At 44.4% G+C, this 20,849-nt stretch overlaps 1 protein-coding gene across 6 annotated transcripts in view; it reads right to left on the reverse strand.

The window, feature by feature from the left end:
* Positions 1-221: 221 nt before the first annotated feature.
* The window catches only part of LOC143835417 (uncharacterized), a 66,050-nt gene continuing 45,422 nt past the window's right edge, over positions 222-20,849 (reverse strand). For all 6 annotated transcript variants that reach the window (XR_013230135.1, XR_013230132.1, XR_013230133.1 and 3 more), the window contains one exon: positions 222-1,181. Coding sequence is in view for 1 of the 6 variants with exons in the window: in XM_077332985.1 (XP_077189100.1) it covers positions 1,178-1,181 (4 nt within the window). In the remaining 5 variants the exon portion in view is untranslated. The remainder of the gene's footprint in view (positions 1,182-20,849) is intronic.

The raw sequence follows: 20,849 nt of genomic DNA on the forward strand, positions 1-20,849 counted from the left end.
ATAATAATAATAAAATACAGCTGCAAAGAAAACTCAGTGGTAGAGGGGAAAACAGAAGGAAGGGGTGACAACCCCATGACTAATCAACAATTCAAATAACATGAAAATCTCTCAACACAGAAGAGGGATATGCAGCTATGGTTAATTCTTTTTTAAAAACCATCTGTTCCCCATCAGTTTCAAAGATGGAGATTTAAGCATACGGAAAAAGAAAATGGACAAAGTGCTTAACTTTGTGTTTATTTTTTTTAAAGAATATATGTATAATGCCCCTTAGCACAAAAGGTTATTGAGCAGCTTACAATATAAAATACAAATATGCAGTGCATCACAAAACACCCATCCACAGCAAGACTACTTTGAGAATCATAGCTGTACTAAAATAATTATAAATAACTCAGAGCAACCATACAGCATATAAAACAAAGTGGCAAGATTTAGCATTGTTCGAATAGTGAAAAAGATATGAATATATTGTTTTACCCCAAATAGGTGATAAGCCCCCAAATAATACTGGCACAGTTAAACCAACTCCAACTAACCCCATTCATCAAAAATGCCTAGATGAACTTAAAACTCATAAAGTCCCAGGCCAGGCAAATTATAGAGGGGTGAGGATTCCAATGTTGCGGTGCTATAACCGTGAAAGGCCTTATAGGGTCATGTTTTGCTTCCACAACAGATGGAAAATAAAGCGGGATCTCTGATATGGCTCTTATCGAGCAGGAAATATGGGAGCAGGACAACATTCAGACATCTTGGTCTCAAGCCATTTAGGGCTTTAAAGGTGAAAAACAGCATCTTGAATTTGTACACAGAAGTAATCGGTTAGCCCATTACATTCAAGATAGCTCTACAAACTCCAACCTGAATGTGATCAGTAGATGGATAATGGCCAGATCTTACCACTCCAAGGTGAGGATGCAGCTGATGCACCAGCCAATGGTGATGGAAGGTGCTACAGACTAACAGAATGTATGAGTTTTGCAGTCCCAAGCTGCAAAGTTGTTCCTTTAGTCAGAGGGAAACCCCATCCAGAACAGACCAACTCCTCAATTCCTGGTTGGCCCTGTTTGTTGACCAACAGGAGCTCTATCTTATCTGGACTGAGCTTCGGTTTGTTGGCCCCATCCAGTCATTTACCGTCTCCAGGCAAGCATTCAGAACCTCCACCACCTCACCTGAATCAGACGAAAAAGAGAAATAAAGCTAGGTGTCATTTACAAATTGATGATACCTCCCTCCAAATGTCCAGATGTCCTGAGCCGTAAGTTTGATGTAGATGATAAAACACACGGTAGATGAGATAGACCTTAGGGCCTCTCCGTGCAAGTGCCATGGAGCTGAACAGTTATCCTGTCAGGGATTCCATCTTCTGGCACTGATCACTAAGGTCGGATTGAAACCTGTGGAGTTTGGTGCCCCCAGTCTCCATGGACGAGAGTATCAAAGGCTGCCAAGAAATCTAGCAGAATCAGCAGGAATGTACTTTCCTTGTCCCTCTCCCACAGTAAATAACAGCACAGCCAAAGCAGTTTTAGCTCCAAAACCTGACTCCAAACCATACTGAAATGAGACTTCATCACTTGCAAATACACCTTACTCAGGAAAGGTTTTAGCAACATAGTGTTCTTTGTTTGGCTTATTAATATCAACGAAAGTTTTTGTTTTGTTTTTCCCAGGAGGGGGCTCCTTCAGAATGTTCACTCCAGCACTGATGCTGTTGGTTCACTTGAACTTGATCTGCTAATTTTAATTGGCTAAATTTTATAAACTGGAGGGAGGGAGAAGCCCACATTCTCAGGCTACGATAAATGAAACCCATCCAAGCAATTGTGATTTGATGGAGCACTGGTAACATTCTGCAGTGGTGTTGCCAAAATAACAGAGTCCAAGTCCTGATGAACATGAGCAACTTTTATTGGTAAAACAGACTTCAAATGTGCCCGAGAGAGCAACAGAATGTTGTGAGTTTAAATCATTTAACACCCCTCTCACTTTTCTGAACAGTTTGGTGGAGATCTGTAAGATGATGCATTGCCGCTATCACCACCACAGAGCAGGTCCAAAGACCTGATCTGGGACCTGACATGATCACTGTCAGCTTTCCTCCATTTGTGATCCATTGGCCATAGCTCCTCAGGAAACTGAGGTATCTACAGGAGTAGAAGTGAATGCTTAGACTGTTATTAACCATCCAGGCTATTTCTACATTCCAGATAATACCAAAGTTTGAAAAATAAAAGCCAGTTCTAGCAACACAAAATCCCCTGAAGACAGTCAGCCTATCCCCTTTAAAACCCTATATGCTATTACCTTGTAATATTAAGTTAATGACAAAAGAACTGTAAAGACCCCACTGAGTTACTCACAGAATCCAATTCTACTACTGAACACCAGGTCAAGCATACAATCAGCCACACACAAGGGGCTATATTATGGCAGATCCATAGCTGTCATGGCAACAATGAAGTCCTGGGACACTTCAGAAAATATGCTTCAGCATGTTTATTGAAATTGTCAACAGCGGCTAGCCCTGGTAATTTTGGTATCAAACCTCAGACCATGCCTCCAGGTATAGAGACTGTTGGACAGTGGGGTGAGTGGATGGTAGGCCAACCAAATCCTTAGTCACTCAGAACAGCATAAACCAGACTCTGAGCAATGGATCACCCGGTCAGGATGATAGCTCAACAGATAATGGTAACTGCCCCTCCCTGGTGATCAGGTCTTAGCTGATGTTGTACTGAAACAGACAGACAGACAGACAAACCCCTGGAAGACCAAATTGAGAAAGATCCACACTCTGTAGTCTTCTGTTTCATAGCCGATTTGTTATTTGCAAGAAAAACAAAATCATTGATTGGTTTGGCAACAACATGGGCACACAAATGACACATACCCCTATAGTATATTTAGTTTGTAGTTTATGACATCTTTTGTCAGCCTTTTTGGCAACTTGGGGGGGGGACTTCTAGTTTCAAGAGCCTTCTCTTTTTAAAAGGATCTATACAAAGGTCCTAGAATATGGGGACAGATGTGAAGGCCCAGAAAATAAAAGTAGGTCACCCAGACTCTCAGGTATATGGAACACATACCTGGTCTGAAGCTCTTTGATTCATCCCTCCCTCCACACACACAAACACACCTACTCCTTCCGTCCCCCTCCCCTCTCATTCCCTATTCCTTCCCCGGTCTCTCCCCCCACAGATACACATGCACACAAAAAGCATTCCCCCCTTCCTCTTCTCCCAGGAGGGCCCTGGCCTCCTTCAGCCTAGAGGGTGGCGCTGAGGCCTGCACCAGCAATGTGGCCCCTGCCCCAGCCCCCAGAGGCCTGGAGGGCAGTAGCCCAGCCCCTGGGATCCGTGTGGCCTGCACTATGCCTTCTGGAGGCCTCCCAATCGGTGTCCTGGCCTCTGCAAGCTGCGTGGCTTCTGCTCTGGACCCCAGAGGGCTCCACGGTGGCACCTCAGCCTGCTTCACAGTTGGCACCTCGGGCTCCTCCACAGGCTGCCTCCGTCCCTCCCTCCCTGACTCTTCTGGTGCACTTCCTGGGTCAGGACTATGGACCTTGTGTCCCAGGAAGATGTGTTTCACATTAAAAATTGTGGGAAAACCCAGAATAACCTTTTTTTTTCACAAGGGAAAAACTGGAAGATTCAGGAGTGCATGCATGCACACACAAACGTTTCCATGAAATATTTTTTTTCTTTGAAATGACAGAAATGCTTTAAAAATAGAGTTAACTCATCCCAAATGTATAATACAGAAGTCTGTAACCCCCATGTTTCCAATGGAAATTTTGGGAAACATTTGGGGGGAAATCCAACATTCCTCCTGCGATTAGTGGAATACTTTTTTACACCCAGATCTGAGTCCAGGAGCACCCGAGGGACTGACAAGATTTTCAGGAAATGAGCTTTGGAGAGGCAATATTCCCTTCCTGAGACAGTTGACTCTGGAAAACTCTCCTACCCTGAAACTCTTGTTGGTCTCCGTGGTGTTCCAGGACTTGCATCTGGCTGTTCTACTACAGAACAACATGACCACCCCTTCAAAGTTGTTGTTTTCCCCCCTACAAGGCTTGACTCACTCAAAAGGTATAGCAGGCAGCTTTTCCTAGGGAAAAATTGGGAAATGGTGGGGAGCACAAAAGAAACTCTTATGATATGTAATTGTTTTCCTTGTGGAATGAATGAAAGAGCAAGGAGTAGTTTGCAGCTCCTGCTCACTTTAGTGCTGGGCAGGTCCCTGATTTTGTTAGTAGGAAGCCAAGGTCGTTATATTTTTAAATTCTGTCAATATGCCAAATGATGCATTTTATATAATAATTAACTTATACATGATGCATTTTATATTGTTAAAGTAGCAAGATGGGTTTAGGTTTGATAGGAGAGGAAATGTTACATATATTTCTATTTTCTACAGAATACCTGTTCCCCCCCCCCCAACCCTCCACCCCGCCCCCCCGAAATCATTAGGGTGGGAAAGGCCATGGCTTCAACATTTCTGTAAATTTCACATCTCCAGATACGGATTGAAAGCCCACCGCTGCAGCCACCCTGCTGAGGCTAAGCTAATTTTTTAAGCAGTTCTAAGAAATTATACAATAATCATTGCAGCAGGCTAGCCATGATAGGTGGAGCAAAAAGGACACAGAAATCCAGAGATCCTTGAACAGTACCAACATTCCCCTCGTCCCCCCAGGATAAGCTTTCCTGAGTCATTGCTCACTTCCTCAGATGTAGTAACCTCTGATTCTTTAGAGTTTATGCTGGAATAAATGTTGTCCATCTTCCCAAAGCTCCTGGTCTCCTGGTTATTTCCAGGGGTCTTGTGTGCTCTTTCACTGTACAATTCTAGCATGTTCAGCAGGAACATTTATTTAGCCAGGGTTATTTATTCAGTCCAAAATATGGCTCTCACTCTCCTCATGTCACTCTTCAGTAAGGCCCACAGCATTCCATAAATCTTTTGTCTCAGTTCTGATGATGCTGGAAGTGGGATTGTAAGGGCATTTTTGCACCTTGAAAATGTAGCCAGACAGCCCCTGCAAGCAGGCGACATATTGAGGCCCCTATACCTGATGTCACCCACCTCCAGAGGCTGGCCAGTAACTGGCTTGCAAAGTCCTTCATTTTAGTTTGTGACTTGGGGAATCCAAAAAGTGGATTCACCACCCTAATATGCACGATCTCCCAGCATACAACCAGCCTTCAAGCAGCAGAAGGAAGTTATGGTGGGGAAAACGTGCTGCAGCCTGCCAGATTTGTCCTGCCCTCTCACACCTTTTCCTGCCCAGCGAAGGAGGCAGATCCCCCCTGTCATTTAACAAATCCCTTTCCTCCCCCTCCCTCTCTCCTTCAGTGCCTAGTAAGTATCTTGTGTGTGTGTGCGGTGGCAAGGCCTCATGAGGAAGCATGTGCATGTGTGGTGGGGAGGCGGTGGCAGCAGCAGTGGCAAGGCCTTGCAGGGAGACTGTGTGCATGTGTGTATGGGGGAAAGTGGCAGTAGGGATGGGGGTTTTACAGCTTGGCCAGCGAGAATCTGCCCCCCCCCCCGCCCTGCTGTATTTGTTATTGTTGTTTGTCTTGCATGGCAACGAACGTGCATTGCCATGCATTGCTTTCAGTTTTTAATACTGCTCTGCATATATGGTGCAGTGTATATGCATAGAAACAAATATGTCATAATTTTTTTAAAAATTAAAAATTTCAGACATCATGGGAACTACCACCGGATATGCCTGGATGGGATTGGTCGGCTAGAGTGATTGACAGGCCAATGTGAGGCACGTTGCTCTGTCATCTGCCTTTTCAAGCCAAAGCTGAGGAGGGGAAGACGTGTGAGATGGTGGCTGAAAAGGTGCAATACATCGTTGCACGGTTGGAATCTGAATATGTGTCACTATTCTGAATGATATGCAGAAATGTCGTAAAAATCACTTCAGAAGCTGCACATGGCTTTGCTCTGAAGAGCCTTATCCAACGGATTTTAATAGAAACAAATGGATGCATGGCATTCCTCACCCCACAGTATTATTGCCACCTTCTCCAGTTCACGCTGGGGAGCTATGCATGAGGACCGCTGAAAAATTCTGGGAATCCTGAGCACCTGTGATACCCTTTCCGTGACTGCGAGGAAAAGCCCCAAAATACACCAGAACCAATCTTTATGTTTAGCCCAACTCCACCGTAAGCACATTGACTCAGCAGGAAGTACTCAGCAGAGGGTTCCATTGAATAAAATGGAGCACTTCCTACTAAGGGCACTTAAGCTTACAGTGATATATGATTCACTTTTTTAATAGTGGAAGAAATGCCTCATTATAGCACTACGTTGTAATTGCTAAATTCCAGCCATTTTTATTGAAGGTTTTCTGTCCTATGATTCAGAATGGCTTGCTGGCTGTTCTCATGAACATCTAGAATAGGGTGACTATTAATGTTCCTTTGTGAAAGCTGCCAATTCCATAGGCAGTTTGTAAAAATCTGAAAAGCCAGATACTCTGGTGAATGTTGACAGTCAACTAAACGTGATTAGCTGCATTAACTAGAGTTTGTTTTAAAAAGTGGGGAAATGTAAATCTATTTTTGGACAGCCACAAAATCCACCCGAGATAGTCTGTTTTTTATATGTGATTGCCCACATTCATCAAATGTCAGAAGTAACACAGGAATAGGCAACTAGATGCCACAAGCCAAATCTAGCCCATACAAACAGCACTTTGTTGCTGCTTTACCTACAGAAGGATACTTTGCATTCCGGATGGCAGCTTAAGAGCATTTTTTCTCTTTTTTGCTTTATAATCCTGATATCAGGTTTGGCCCTGGATCTGGTTGAAAGAATGGGTAATTAATAAATAATTCCCAGTTGAGCACAGGAATGGACTCTCTCTCAACACTACACTGACAGTTTCAATATGAACACAGATGCTCAGTGACAACTAGTGGTTTATTCTCATTCAAATTTCATTCAAATGACAAATTTCATTCAAATGAAATTATGAATGAGAATAAGCCAAATGAAATTATCAAATGAAATTATCGTCAAAGGTTTTATCTCAAACAGGATACAAGATTTACTGCTCCATCACAAATCCACAAAAGATAACGAAGTTTCAGACCTTGAGCTCCCCCATGTTAAGTGTCAAATGTCCCTGAATGGAAGATCTACAGTTTTGATTCAGGGTAGCTTACACAGTGATCTGAAGACAGAGATCAGGGGCCCTAATGCCTTGTCCTTTTAGTGAACCTGTGTCGAGGGTGGGGTGGGGGTGACAGTTTTTCCTCATAGCTCTCACTGACTACATGGGAGTCACGGAGCAGGCTCAACCCATTTGACCAAAGCTGTGAAGGGTGGCCCACCATGAGAAGGGCTGCAAACATCTCACGGGCCTCAACACAGAGCTGCCAGGTGGACTCCATATCCATGCCTCAAAAATTACATGAGACTAAGACCATATTCATTCACCAACCATCCTCTTCCCTCCCACCCTTCCTTCCTCTCTGCTTTTGTGGTTTTCTGTCCAATTTAGTTGCCAACTTCCAGGCGGGTCCTGGAAATCTCCCAAAACTACTACTAACCTTCCAGACAATAGAGATCAGTTCCCTTGGAGAAAATGGCTGACATCCCTCCCCTCTCCAAACCGCACCCAACCCAAGCTTCAGCCCCAAATGTCCTGGAATTCCCCAGACCAGAATTGGCAACCCAAGTCTTTCTTGGGAGAGCACCCATCAGTCATGATGAGATGCTTTCAAAGACCTCCTTTTCCCCCTGAAGACTGTGGTATTGCAATGTAGTAGGGAATACGTAGTAATGAACAAAGCTGTCATGATGCATCCCTACTGCAAGTATGTTCAAAAGTACATGTATGTTCATAAGCAACAATCCTAAACAACTTGTCACCCTATAAGGTGCAGGTAGAGGAAGAGTTGGTTGCCTTCAATCTCAATGAGAAACACACACACAAAGCCTTCTTAATACATTCAGGAAAAATTCAGGATGGACTGCAGCACTTCAGGCTGCTCATGGAGGATCACAGTTTGGAATCCCACTCAATTAAAACCCCTAAGTAATAAACCAAAATAGTTTTCTATTTACTGAGAATTTTATTTTTAATGCAAAGATAGATTTGAAGCTGGACTCGGCCACCTGCAGTTTGGACTTGGCCAGGCCATTCTCCCAGGACTATTTCTACCTCACTCTCCTGCACAAATACACCAAGCCTAAGCCCTTTAGCATGCAATTTCCCTGCTTTTACATTCTGTTTCTTGAATACTTCACTGGCCCTCTGCAAAGGGGAAGGATTCTTTATCTGCAAAGATCTTCCACTTTTCTGCTATTTAGAGACCCATGATTCTCTGATACGGAGTCATCTAAACTCCCAAACTGAATTACGTGATTGTGGCTAGATTGAGAAAGTCATTGTTCATCATGCCCTTCATCCTGTAACTAAATACAATGGGAAAAAGCTCTCAATGATTTGTAATATCTTGCTCTCTAATGGAAATAACAGAAAACTACATTGGATTAAGGAGTCGCTATTGAACCTCGTGGAGAAAGATGCAAATGACTTGACTCTTTTAGTATGTCATCACTTTCTTTTGTGTCTGTCAGTATTCTAAACCAATCTACGGTAGTCTGTGCTTTTGCCTTAATGAAATAATTAGCCTCATCAGACTGCTGACCTGCTACAATTAAAAAAATATGTGGGCTTCCCTCCCCCATTCTAATTCTCACCTCTAATGAAACAGAACCACTTCATCTTAAAATGTTCACATGTCCTATTAATGACAACTTATTTCTGTTTGAAGGGAGGGGACCCACTTCACTTATAGCAAATCAGTTGCCAGCTGTAATACTGGAAAACTCAGCGAATGTGGATTATTTTTGCAACATGGCTTGGAGGGCCAATTCCCATATTACGTTTCATAACATGGAGGTTAATCTCATTGTTGGAATGGAAAAGGAGCCTACTATGGGGCTAACTATATGTTATGTGCAAGAGCATGCAATGGCCCATTGATATGATGTGATGTGAGGGTGAGGAGCAGAATAGCAACCTTGGGGAACAATAACAACCTTGGAAGAACCTTTTTGAGCACAGAAACAGTAGGATGGGTGGGTGGGGGCTTAACTCTTTCCCACTCTACCTGGCCTCTCTCATGGCTTCCCTGCCCATGGAAGTGTTCAGAGAGCACAATGGCTTGTATAAAGAATCTCAATGGGTGAGGTGGGGGCCAATATCAGAAGTGATCTGAAATGGAGGAACTGTGAGAGAAAGGATTCAAACTTCCCCTACTCACAACTTGCTTCTCCACTCACACTTTGCACCTGCTGAGGTTTTGAAGGATTCTGATATAAGCAGTTGGGCAGAATGTGTACCTAACCCTTTGTTGCATATAAATGGCAAGGTGTGTGCATTTTCATCCCAGGGAGTCGGTTTAGAAAACCACATATGGTCTTCTCATATATGGACATGGCTCTGGCTAGATTATCATATGAGAGGGGAGGAAGGAAATAGAGGGCCATTCCGCACCGGGATCCATGTAGCAAATTGTTTCCTGAACGAAAAATCACCATTTTAAATAGTGGAATTCGTCGTTATGCATACCTGCCTTTGTAGTGGAATCCAGTTGCGTTTCTATCGTTTCCCACAGGGTTCCGGTCTTGGCAAAAATCGCTAGAAAGGAAGCGCTATTGCTGAGCTGTATCCCACCCCTGGCCAACAAGCAGCCAATGGGCGGCCATTATCATGCTCCCAAAACAGCCCCTTTCCCTTTAAGGAAGGTTTTTTTTAAAGAAAAAACACACCCGTTGCAACGAATATGCGTTGATTCGTTACAACAGAGAGACCCATCCAGATAGCAGGTGATGTTTGAGCTGCCATTTCATCGTTGCCACGCTCCCCCCCCCCCCCGAGTGAAAAAAAAAATCCCCCCCCCCCTCACGGGTGCAATTTTCGGCCGAAAACAGTGTGAAAAATAAAGTGAAAATAAACTAGCAAACGGGCCTCTGCGATGCTTGTGCATCTTTAAACTTTAAACAGAGGGACTGCAGCCGGGGAAGCCTCGCTGGGTAAACGAAGGCTTGCCGGTGCGTTGATCTCCGCTCGCTCGGAGAAAAAAAAATGGCGATTGCTTCGCCGGAAGATCAGAGGAGAGAGCCAGGGGGAGGGACTTTGCAGAAACTGCAACAATGGTAACGCACAGAACTTTCCTGCTAGTGTTGCAGATTGGTTGCAGGAGTGTAGCGCTTTCCGGAGGGTGAATCCACTTTTTGGGATTTCCCTGAAGCGCTTTTTGCGGATCGGTTTCAGGAGTGTTGCATATTGTCAATGATGTTGTGCATAACGGCAAAACTGTAGCGATTTTAGTTAGTAACCATTGTGCTATTTTGGACGAATGAGGAACGGCCCAGAGTATAGTTGCAATTCAATGCAGAAATTTCACTCAATCCTGGGACATTTACATGGAAATAAATACCCATGGGACTGAGTAACAAGCTGATTTTTTTTAAAAAGAAGAGCACTTGCTCTCTTCTACAATAAAATCTCACCCTCGGGAAACATAGGTATCAGAAATTGAGCTGAGGGTGAGCGGAAGATAGTATCATGGGTCTGGAGAAACATCATGTTTTCACTAGGACTGTTTATGCACTGAAGGTTTCATGCTGTGCTGCAGGCTGGAGTTTTAGTCGTGGCAGGTTACCCCACCTCTTTCTGCACCCACATGGGGGAGCATTTGGCCTGGTGCACCTCATCCGCCTCCCCATTTGTGCTCCTGCACAGGAGCTGGGGCAGTGAAGTTCCCAGTGCATAAACTGTCTAGGAAAGGAGCCCCTCCCAATGCCCCTTCCCCTCATGATCTCCAGAAGGAACATAATTTCTTTCCCCTAATACCCCTTTTAAAGCTAGTGGTGGTGACAGCATTCCAGTTGAACTATTCAAAATCTTAAAGTATGATGCAGTAAAAGTGTTACACTCAATATGCCAGCAAATTTGGAAAACTCAACAATGGCCACAGGATTGGAAAAGGTCAGTTTACATTCCAATCCCAAAGAAGGGCAATGCCAAAGAATGTTCAAACTACCGCACCATTGCACTCATTTCTCATGCTAGCAAAGTTATGCTCAAAATCCTACAAGCTAGGCTCCAGCAATATGTGGACCGAGAACTTCCAGAAGTACAGGCAGGATTTCGAAGAGGCAGAGGAACTAGAGATCAAATTGCCAACATACGCTGGATCATGGAAAAAGCTAGGGAGTTCCAGAAGAACATCTACTTCTGCTTCATTGATTATGCTAAAGCCCTTGATTGTGTGGAGCACAACAAATTGTGGCAAGTTCTTAAAGAGATGGGAATACCAGAGCATCTTATTTGTCTCTTGAGAAATTTATATGCAGGTCAAGAAGCAACAGTGAGAACTGAACATGGAATCACTGACTGGTTCAAAATTGAAAAAGGAGTTTGGCAAGGCTGTATACTGTCGCCTTGCCTATTTAACTTGTATGCGGAGCACATCATGAGAAAGGCGGGATTAGAGGAGTCACAAATTGGGATCAAGATTGCAGGGAGAAATATCAACAACCTCAGATATGCAGATGATACCACTCTAATGGCAGAAAGTGAAGAGGAACTAAAGAGCCTGTTGATGCGGGTGAAGGAGGAGAGTGCAAAAGTTGGCTTGAAACTCAACATCAAGAAAACAAAGATCATGGCATCTGGCCCTCTCAATTCCTGGCAAATAGATGGGGAAGAAATGGAGATAGTGACAGATTTTATTTTCCTGGGCTCCAAGATCACTGCAGATGGGGACTGCAGCAAAGAAATTAAAAGACGCTTGCTGCTGGGAAGGACAGCATCCTAAAAAGCAGAGACATCACCCTGCCAACAAAAGTGTGTTTAGTCAAGGCTATGGTATTCCCAGTTGCAATGTATGCCTGCGAAAGTTGGACCATAAGGAAGGCCGAGCGTCAAAGAATTGAGGCTTTTGAACTCTGGTGCTGGAGAAGACTCTTGCGAGTCCCTTGGACTGCAAGGCAAACAAACTGGTCAGTCCTAGAGGAGATCAGCCCTGACTGCTCCTTAGAAGGCCAGATCCTGAAGATGAAACTCAAATACTTTGGCCACCTAATGAGAAGGAAGGACTCCCTGGAGAAGAGCCTAATGCTGGGAGCGATCGAGGGCAAAAGAAGAAGGGGACGACAGAGAATGAGGTGACTGGATGGAGTCACTGAAGCAGTCGGTGCAAGCTTAAAAGGACTGGTAGAGGACAGGAAGGCCTGGAGGATCATTGTCCATGGGGTCGCGATGGGTCGGACACGACTTCGCACATAACAACAAAATACCCCTTTCCCCTCTTTCCCCTTTAGGGCAAATGCTGGCAGGGGCCCATAGGAATTGTAGTCCATGGACATCTGGAGGACCACAGGTTCCACCTTTGAGTGGAAAAAATTGCCAAAGCTTTATGCACATCCTGCCCGGCTGGTTCTCTGCTCAAGAGCATGCTGGCTCCTAAAATCTCTTCATCCTTTGCAAACTTAATTCCCTACAATTGAGCCTACACTTTAGCTATGGAGCTGCATTAACAATTATTATTTTTAACAGAACTTTGTTTGAATAGGATAATACTCATGGTCACAGCCGGCTGGAGCTCACAATCAATTTCTAGTGGAACCGCTACTGAAATCAGCAAGAGTTACGATTAACTGAGGTAGCATTTAGAGGTACATGCCCTGCCCTTTCATCAGTGTTGGGCTAAAAAGAAAGGGGCTATAGAGCCACAGCCTAGAGGCAGGATATCTTTTGTTTTGTGTTAGTTCATAACGATAGCTACCAACACCTTCCCCTCCTACTCCCAGAGACTCCAGCATTTTCAATAACTCTGTGGCAGGCAGGAGTTCATCAGGTGCAGAGTTTCTAACAACCTCTCTAGCTCTGTTGAGTTTCTGTCTGTTTTTGAGCTGTGGGAGGCACAGGGCCCACCTGGGAGAGAATGGGGAGCTCAGTATTTTTAGATTTCTTTCAATCTTCTCCACAGTTCAGAATTCCAAATTCACGCCATAGATTTCTCTGTTCTCTCAATTCCCAGATAATAGGCAAATCATGGGCAAGTCACAGATATTAAGGCAACAGTATAAAATAAAACTGAAAGCCAAGAAATGCTAGCAGCAAATGAGTTCAAACCGCAGCACTGCCCCCCAGGAAAAAGCTCCAAATTGAAAAACCCGTGGTCAACAGGAGCCTTTGAATGGCCTGCTTGGTGGCCTGATGGGACTTCCCTTGTAAGATATTCCACAAGAGCATTGCCACTACAGACAAAGCCCTGCCCCAGGCACCACTAGAGCTTCCCTCTCAAAGAAAAATGGAAACCTCTCAAGGGTATACCTAAAAACCATAATGTGAAAATCAGCCCTTACAGCCTGATTCAAATAATAATGTTTAAAGAAAAAAAAAAACAGGTTTATGTTCCCAAGCAACTGCACTGGAAATCAGAATTTATAATATCATTTTAGCCTTTTCCCCTCTGAGTCTCCACACCTTAAACATTAGGTGAAGCAGAAGATTTGTGGCTGAAGTGGGAAACAGCAAGCCCACACCCTTCCCTTCTTCCCAGGTGTGATCTATCTCAGTGACTACAAAAGCACAGGGTATGTATCTGGCCCTGATGCCAGTCACTCTCTCATAATCTAAATTTTACAGAATTGCCACAACTTTACAGAATTGCCACAACACTTTACAGAATTGCCACAAGGACAGAAGACAGGCCATGACATATTGTGCCTCAGTTCTTAGGGAGAAATCGTGAGAAAAAAACAAATAGAAGTTATGCTTAGGAAGGACTACAAACCAGCTCGCAGACTAAAGATGAATTTTGGCCAGTTCGTGGTTTATGAAATGAAGTTTGTGGCAGGTCAACAAGCACAAGTTTCTCATGAATTTTCAAGCTGTTCATGGCAGATCATAGCAGTTTGTGAGAGGATATATTTTTAGACAGTGTCTCCACTCCATCTAAATGTTTATCAAACATCAAAGCAACAGAGGGCAGAACTTGGAGATCATGTAGAAGAGTATCAGTGGAGGTCCCCTGTGACTTTGATATCTCTAGTTTTCACAGGATCTGTTCTATACACCCTTGAACCTCCTCAATCCACACATATCATTTCCCCAGAAAACACTTTCCTTGGGATTCCTTCTTTGGGGGACTGTAATTAAGACCCTGTAAAACCATTCCTCATTGAATTGGAGGGCAGGACGAGGAGTATCAGCTGGAGTTTCAGCTGGAGTTTGGTGCCTCTAGCATGTCAGGGGGCATTCTACCATATCACAAACCTCACAAACCAAACTTTAAATTCATGACCGTTCATGGTTCACAAATGGCATACAATTAATCACAAACGGAATCACATTTTCCTGCTTTGCACCCATTTCTAGCCATACTTCATCAGGCCACTGGTCCATCTGTTTCTAACAGTGGCCACTCATACGCCACAGGAAAGTCCACAAACTGACAGCCTGCTGACTTATTCACAGCATGTGACAACCTAAGAAATTTTGTCTCTGGAAATCCCATTCAGCTATCTTGGCTAATAGGCATTAATAAACCTGTCCTTCATAAACGTGTCCAAACTCCTTTTAAATCTTTCTAAGACAGTGGCCACCAGATCATGTAGTGGTAATAAGTCCTACAAGTCATTGCTCATGGGGAATAGTGCAGTGGGAAGTATTCATTTGAATAGATAGATATTACTACAGGAGAAACGAAGAGGAGACCCAGGGTAATCTTCCCGAGCTTGCCTCTGTTGTATTCATTTTACATTCAACAACAAAATCTGATTTACACCAGGGGAGGACTAGCATTTATTTCCTCCTAACTTGCACTCATATCGGCCCAGTCTCGCCTCTTCAGTAATATGTGCTCCCTTCTCATCTGAAGAAAACAACAGAGAAATAGCTTCCAATACGAGTCCTGTGTGGTTCCACTCAAGAAATGGCTGCTGCAGAAGATGGAGCTGTAGACAATTCAGCAATAAGGATGGAAAACTATACTAATCATTTCTCTCTCTCTCTCTCTCTCTCTCTCTCTCTCTCTCTCTCTCTCTCTCTCTCTCTCTCTCTCTCTCTCTCTCTTTTCCTGCAGTAATTTTAATTTAAGGCTCTAGAGGAGATGCAATTTAGTACAATTTAGAGCTGCATTTGTATCATTATTTTCACTCTCCTGAATCATTACTATTTCAGTAACGGCTTGGACAGAAGCCACAATCAGGAAGGCTCAACAGAATCTGAGCTTCTGCAGTTGTGCCACCCTGACTGCAGACGGATCCATCACCAACAAGACCATTGTGTCGCTGGATGCAGAACTGGACACATTCATAAACATAGTCTGAGAAGTCATGTAGGGTTTTGGATTAAAACCCACAGAAATACTCTTCAGATGCAATCAAAGAGTGTCACTAAGCGTTATAACCTGACATGGACTCCAGTCCACAATAAGTCTAAGATGCCACAAGATCCTCTCTCTTATGTTTATGGGATCAGTTGACATATTGCTATGACATTTGTGGAAGGAAAGACAGAGAAATTGCTGATTCAGGGCACAATCCAAACCTCAGGAGACCTGTAATGATTCGATGCAGACAGCCAAACCTTGGCAACATCCAGGAACTGGGATGCTATAAAAGTTAGCAGCTTCCTGTGGGACTACTTTTAGCTATTGCAACAGATCTGACAGGCACCACCGGTGTACAATTCCTATATTTCCCTAGGACCTTCTGCCTCGGGTTTGTGACATGGTCCATACGGGAGCTGTTCTGAGCCATTGGACCATAGAGCTTGAGCCACAGAGGGTCTCAGGGTAATCATGACTTGAACATAACCATCCCCCATAATATGAGCTCTTGACTCTCATGAGTCTAGCAAGAACTATCATCAAAGCAACGTTTCCAGGGTGCAGTAGAGAAAGGGGACTCAAACCTGAGTAGACTGGTAGTTACAGATGCTGGTAGGCTGGGTGTAGGGAAGCCCATTGAGCTGCAAGAGGATGATGACCAAATTTGAAAGCCATTCGTGGCTATAATATTGGACTAATATGTGGGGGAGAGACACAGGCTCAAATTTCCACTCTGCCATGGAAGCTTGCTGGATGACCTGGGGCCAGCCATATACTCTCAGCCTGATCTGTTTTATGAGGGAAGAGGGTTTTTTTTTTTGTGCTGGCAGAGTTTAAAAATGCAAATGAGGATCCAAGCACTGGCTGCTTAAAGAATACATTAGCTCTATTATGAAGAGAAACAACTATTTAAAGAGAAGAGGAGAGAGATAGTCCTAACTGTCTAACTGAATTACTGCTGGGGAGGGAAAGCAGAGAGGAAGTGTAGAGAAGATTATCTGAAAATGTCAGGAAATTCCTAATCTAAATATGCTTATACATATCTCCCCTGATGGTCCCTACAGGATATTCTTAATATGTTTTTGAAATATATACTATGGATCTTGCATAGTCCCACATTTTGAAAGTGGCAGAAGAAGCGGCTGTGTGCTCAAACTGGTTCTGGGCTCCATCTAGCAGCAAAACTGAGCCAAAATCAGTGGAAGGGCAATTTGCCATTGCTAAGATGGCCTTTGGAAGTTATGAGCATCAAGACACTTCTGAATGGGGTGGCCTGTTTGAATTATTCACCCTGTTTAGAAGCCATGGCTAAAAACTTAGAAACTGTAGACTAGTGTAGTGGCTCAAGGCTGCATTTAAGCATCAGCCCGAGCTGACATAATAGTTAACTGTGCACAAATCTGGCTTGTTGCTGCGCTTGCATGTGTGTGCCCCTTACTCTCTCTCCCCCCCCCCTCACATGGCAGGCAGTAAAGGATTCCCGATCCTCATGCTATAGGAAGCCCTTAACCAGAATTAGCATTTGCCTACCAAAATTCTAAACCTGGACTAAAATATATGAATTCTGGCTTTTAGGTAGGGAAACAGCTAACTCTGGTTATGCCACATGCCTGGACTTGTTCATCATGGATAATGACATGTCGTTCTACGGCCGGATTCCCTCATGGCACGGAAGAAAGAGAAGAGAGAGAAAGGAGCGAAGTGTTGCAACAAGCCAGGAGTGTGTGCCTCCGAATGCAGCCTAAAATAATCAACCAGGATGCCTCAGGATCACAGCTCCCCTCCACCATCCACACTCAGCCTCTGTCCACATATGTCACATGGCTATTGTGCCATCCTTGTGGGACTATCTGAGATCTGCAACAAGGCATTCCAAGGGCTCCCCTTGTCATGACCCCAGGCCTGAACCACAGTCCTGCCCAAAGAGAATTCTCCTCCTGTCCACCAACAGCTATGTGGGTAGTAAGCAAAATCTGAACCAGACCCGCAATGAAATTGTAATTCACTGGGTGGGGATGGCGGTGGGGGGTGGGGTGGTATTTTTTTTACAACTCATCAAGCATTCTAGGCATGTTCTCCACTTATTCTGGGACATCAGCCCCGAATTCACGCCAGTTGGAGATTTGTTTACACAGTCAAGGTGTGAATCAGAGAGAGCAGCAGGATCAGGGGCTCCTGACTCACCGCTTTTTCATCCCAGAATGACTAATCACAGAAGTGGTAGCAGGACTGCTTGATATTTTGGGTGGGAGCAACTGACAGGCCCCCCAAGGAACACTGTGACCTGACTTCAAAGAAGCTAATCAGCACAAGAGTGTGTAGCTGAAGCACCACCAAAGCCCTTGTTTCGGAAGCTGAGGAGAAGATTTCTGGGATTGCCCTACAACAAACACCTCTGAATTGTGTCAATGTGAACCAGAGTATTCATTATCTAAGAAGAGTTGTTTTTGATACTTCACTTTTCTCAACCTGATGGGAGTTTCAAAGCAGCTTACAATCGCCTTCCCTTCCCACAACAGACAACCTGTGAGGTAGGTGAGGCTGAGAGAGCCCTGACAGGACTGCTAAGTCAGAACAGCACTATCAGGCCTTCGATGAGTCCAAAGTCTCCCAGCTGGCTGCATGTGGAGGAGTGGAGAATCAAACCCCTTTCACCAGAATAGAAGCCACCACTACAACAAACTGGCTGTCTGGTCTACATCTTTTTTTATTTGTAACATTGATTCAGGTGGGTATCCATGTTGGTCTGAAGCAGAAGAACAAATTTTGAGTCCTCGGGCACCTTTGTAACTTTAAAACAGAAAGAACTAATCAGGATGAACCCCCCCCCCCCAATATTTGGGCTGTTATTCATGGTAAAACCAAACGATACATTAGGAGATCCAGGAATGAGTCTTTGAAAAAAGTGAAAAATTAGCTGGCATTCACTGGCAGGGGCTCCTGGGAATTGTAGTCCATGGACATCTGGAGGGCCGCAGTTTGACTACCCCTGGCTAAGAGGATCCATTTTGTTCAGCTAAACCACCCAGAGGGAAGAGTCAACACCTGCTCCTGTAGCCCTAATCCAGATCAGTAACTGTTATTGGATTTCAACATTCTTCCAAGAAGACTTCTTTACAAGGCCCTACGTCATATCTCGCCTATAAATATGAAGGAACAAAATACGCTGTTTGCCTTGAGGGTCCAGGCGGGTGCACTCTGCAGCCTAGTCCTTCGTTTAATTAATTCAAGACCGCAAAACTGTCTTTCCCATACTTGTATGCAAGGCAGTCAAGAGGCAATGCATGTCTGAGGGCACCAAAACGCACTAAAACAAAAGGAAACTGTGCACCACACGGGCAGTAAGCGGGAGACGGCTTGTGTTTCTCTCTTACCTTTTGCCTCCTTTTACAGCCACATGCTGGTGGGAAAGGATTGTCCTGAACATGTCATTATTATGCAGGGCCTCATTTCAGAGTCGCTTTGTAACCAATAAATATTATTATTCTACTATTATTAGCCTGTGGAATAGTGGCTAAAGTGTGTGAAGTATGAGCCAGGATGGTCTTACTTAACATATCGCCCTGGCTACTAATTCAGCGGTAGGTTTGCTGCAGCACCCTATTATGAGCTCCTAAGCTTGCCCTACACAAACCATCCGTGTATCAAGGCCAGTGCTTTCCTCTCCACCGGGCAGCAGTTCTCCCGGGACTGTGGTAGAGATCTTTGAAATCACCTACTGCCTGATCTGTTTAATTGGAGATGCCCAGAACTGAACTGGGGAATTTCTGTACTCGAAACAGATGCTCTGTCGCTGAGCTACAGAGCCTTCCCATATCTGCAACCTCCAGGGAAACTTTCCTAAAAGATCTAATTTATTGGTGCTGGCCTTATTTCTGAATTTTTCAAGACTTCTAAGCATTTTAACTAATTCACGTTCTAAAATTTTTGCCTTCCAACTCTGTGGCTTTAACTTAATCCCTTAATTTATGTTTTCTGGCCAAAGTGAGTTTTATACTTCTGGTTCCTGGTTGTTAATTGCTTTTTGTATTCTACTACTACCCTCTATTTTATATTTTGATTGCAGTGACCTGCATCAAGGAACAGATCCTTCATGGTAAAACCCCCGTGGAGACGGCCTGGTAGATAAATTTTAAAAGCACATGTAAGTAAGTAAGTAAACAAGCAAGCAGACAAACAAATAATGACAATAGCCTACCTTGCAGGGATATTGTAATGATGAATGGGTTAATGTATAAGAAATGTTTTTGATGCTTTAACATGCCATGCAAATGCTATTACTACTACTTTACAAGGAAATGTTGCGATTTATACATAAGTACACCCAGCAAAAATAACGTGATAAACATGTGCCTTGTACTCAGGCACCTGAACTTGAGTACAAACCATCTCACAAAACGTGGCCCTCGGAGACACTGCAGCGGCAGCAGCAAGCTGTCAAACACCTATTATTTATGTAATTGGGGGATCTGCCTGTCACCAATTCAGATCAGCCTGTATTCTCCTCTGGACAATAAATGTTCCTAGGGCAGAATTTCCCTTTCGAGTGCACAGCTTTTGTAATGTCTCCAGGCCAAATCCTTCCTTTGCCTGAAGAGGTAATAGGTGGAGGATTGCTCTGTGTATACAGAGGAAAGAAATCAGCAGACGCTTTTCGGCTTCTCTCTCAGCATAATAGCCTTGCAGAAGGGGTGCAGCTGGAGCTGATCTGAGCTGTGCTATAAAGCAGTTGCTTGCCTGGGCCAATATGGGGGGCGGGGGGGGGGAGAACCCGATGAGAAGATGGCTTTAAAGCTCTCTTGGCCCCCGACCCAATTTGCTGTTACAGTACAGGACAATCTGTAAGGGAGAAACTCACTCTTGAGGTTCTTTATTGCCTGAGCTTGGCATGTTCCGTAATGTCGGCTACACCACGGCTGCTGCAATTTACTATTTAACTGGGAAACAATCCAGCCAAGGGGATACCAGCTGGAGAGTAGCATTTATATCAATATTGGAAGCCAGCGAGATCCCTGAAGGACCCGCGGGGCCCACCGTCAATTTCTGAGCTTGGGAGAACCGTGCCAAGGACTAAAGAATTTTTGCTGCAATTGTTAGATTTTTTGGGGGGTCGTAATTGCAGAGCAGTTCTGGTGACAGTCCAGGCACAGAAAGCTAAATTGACACAGCTCCAGAGCTGGGACATGAGCGGAAAATTGGGCCCGCTGCACTCCAAGGACAGACCCTGAAATGAATACTCGCAATGCGATCCGGAGAGTCGGAAAGAGAAGGAAGCTAAGGTTTGTACGAACTGATTCTACAGGGCTGCTTTAGGGACAAACAGAGGCGTAGCTAAAGCAGCAGCCTCGGCCGTGCACAGGGGGCTAAGCTGGCTGGCTTGGCTCCAGCCGCCATGAAGATCCACAGGGGTAGTCCACCTGTGGTCCTCCAGACGTCCATGGACTACAATTCCCA

The sequence above is a fragment of the Paroedura picta genome, chromosome 4 (genome assembly GCF_049243985.1).
Source record: "Paroedura picta isolate Pp20150507F chromosome 4, Ppicta_v3.0, whole genome shotgun sequence".
In the NCBI taxonomy this organism is placed as follows: Eukaryota; Metazoa; Chordata; class Lepidosauria; order Squamata; family Gekkonidae; genus Paroedura; species Paroedura picta.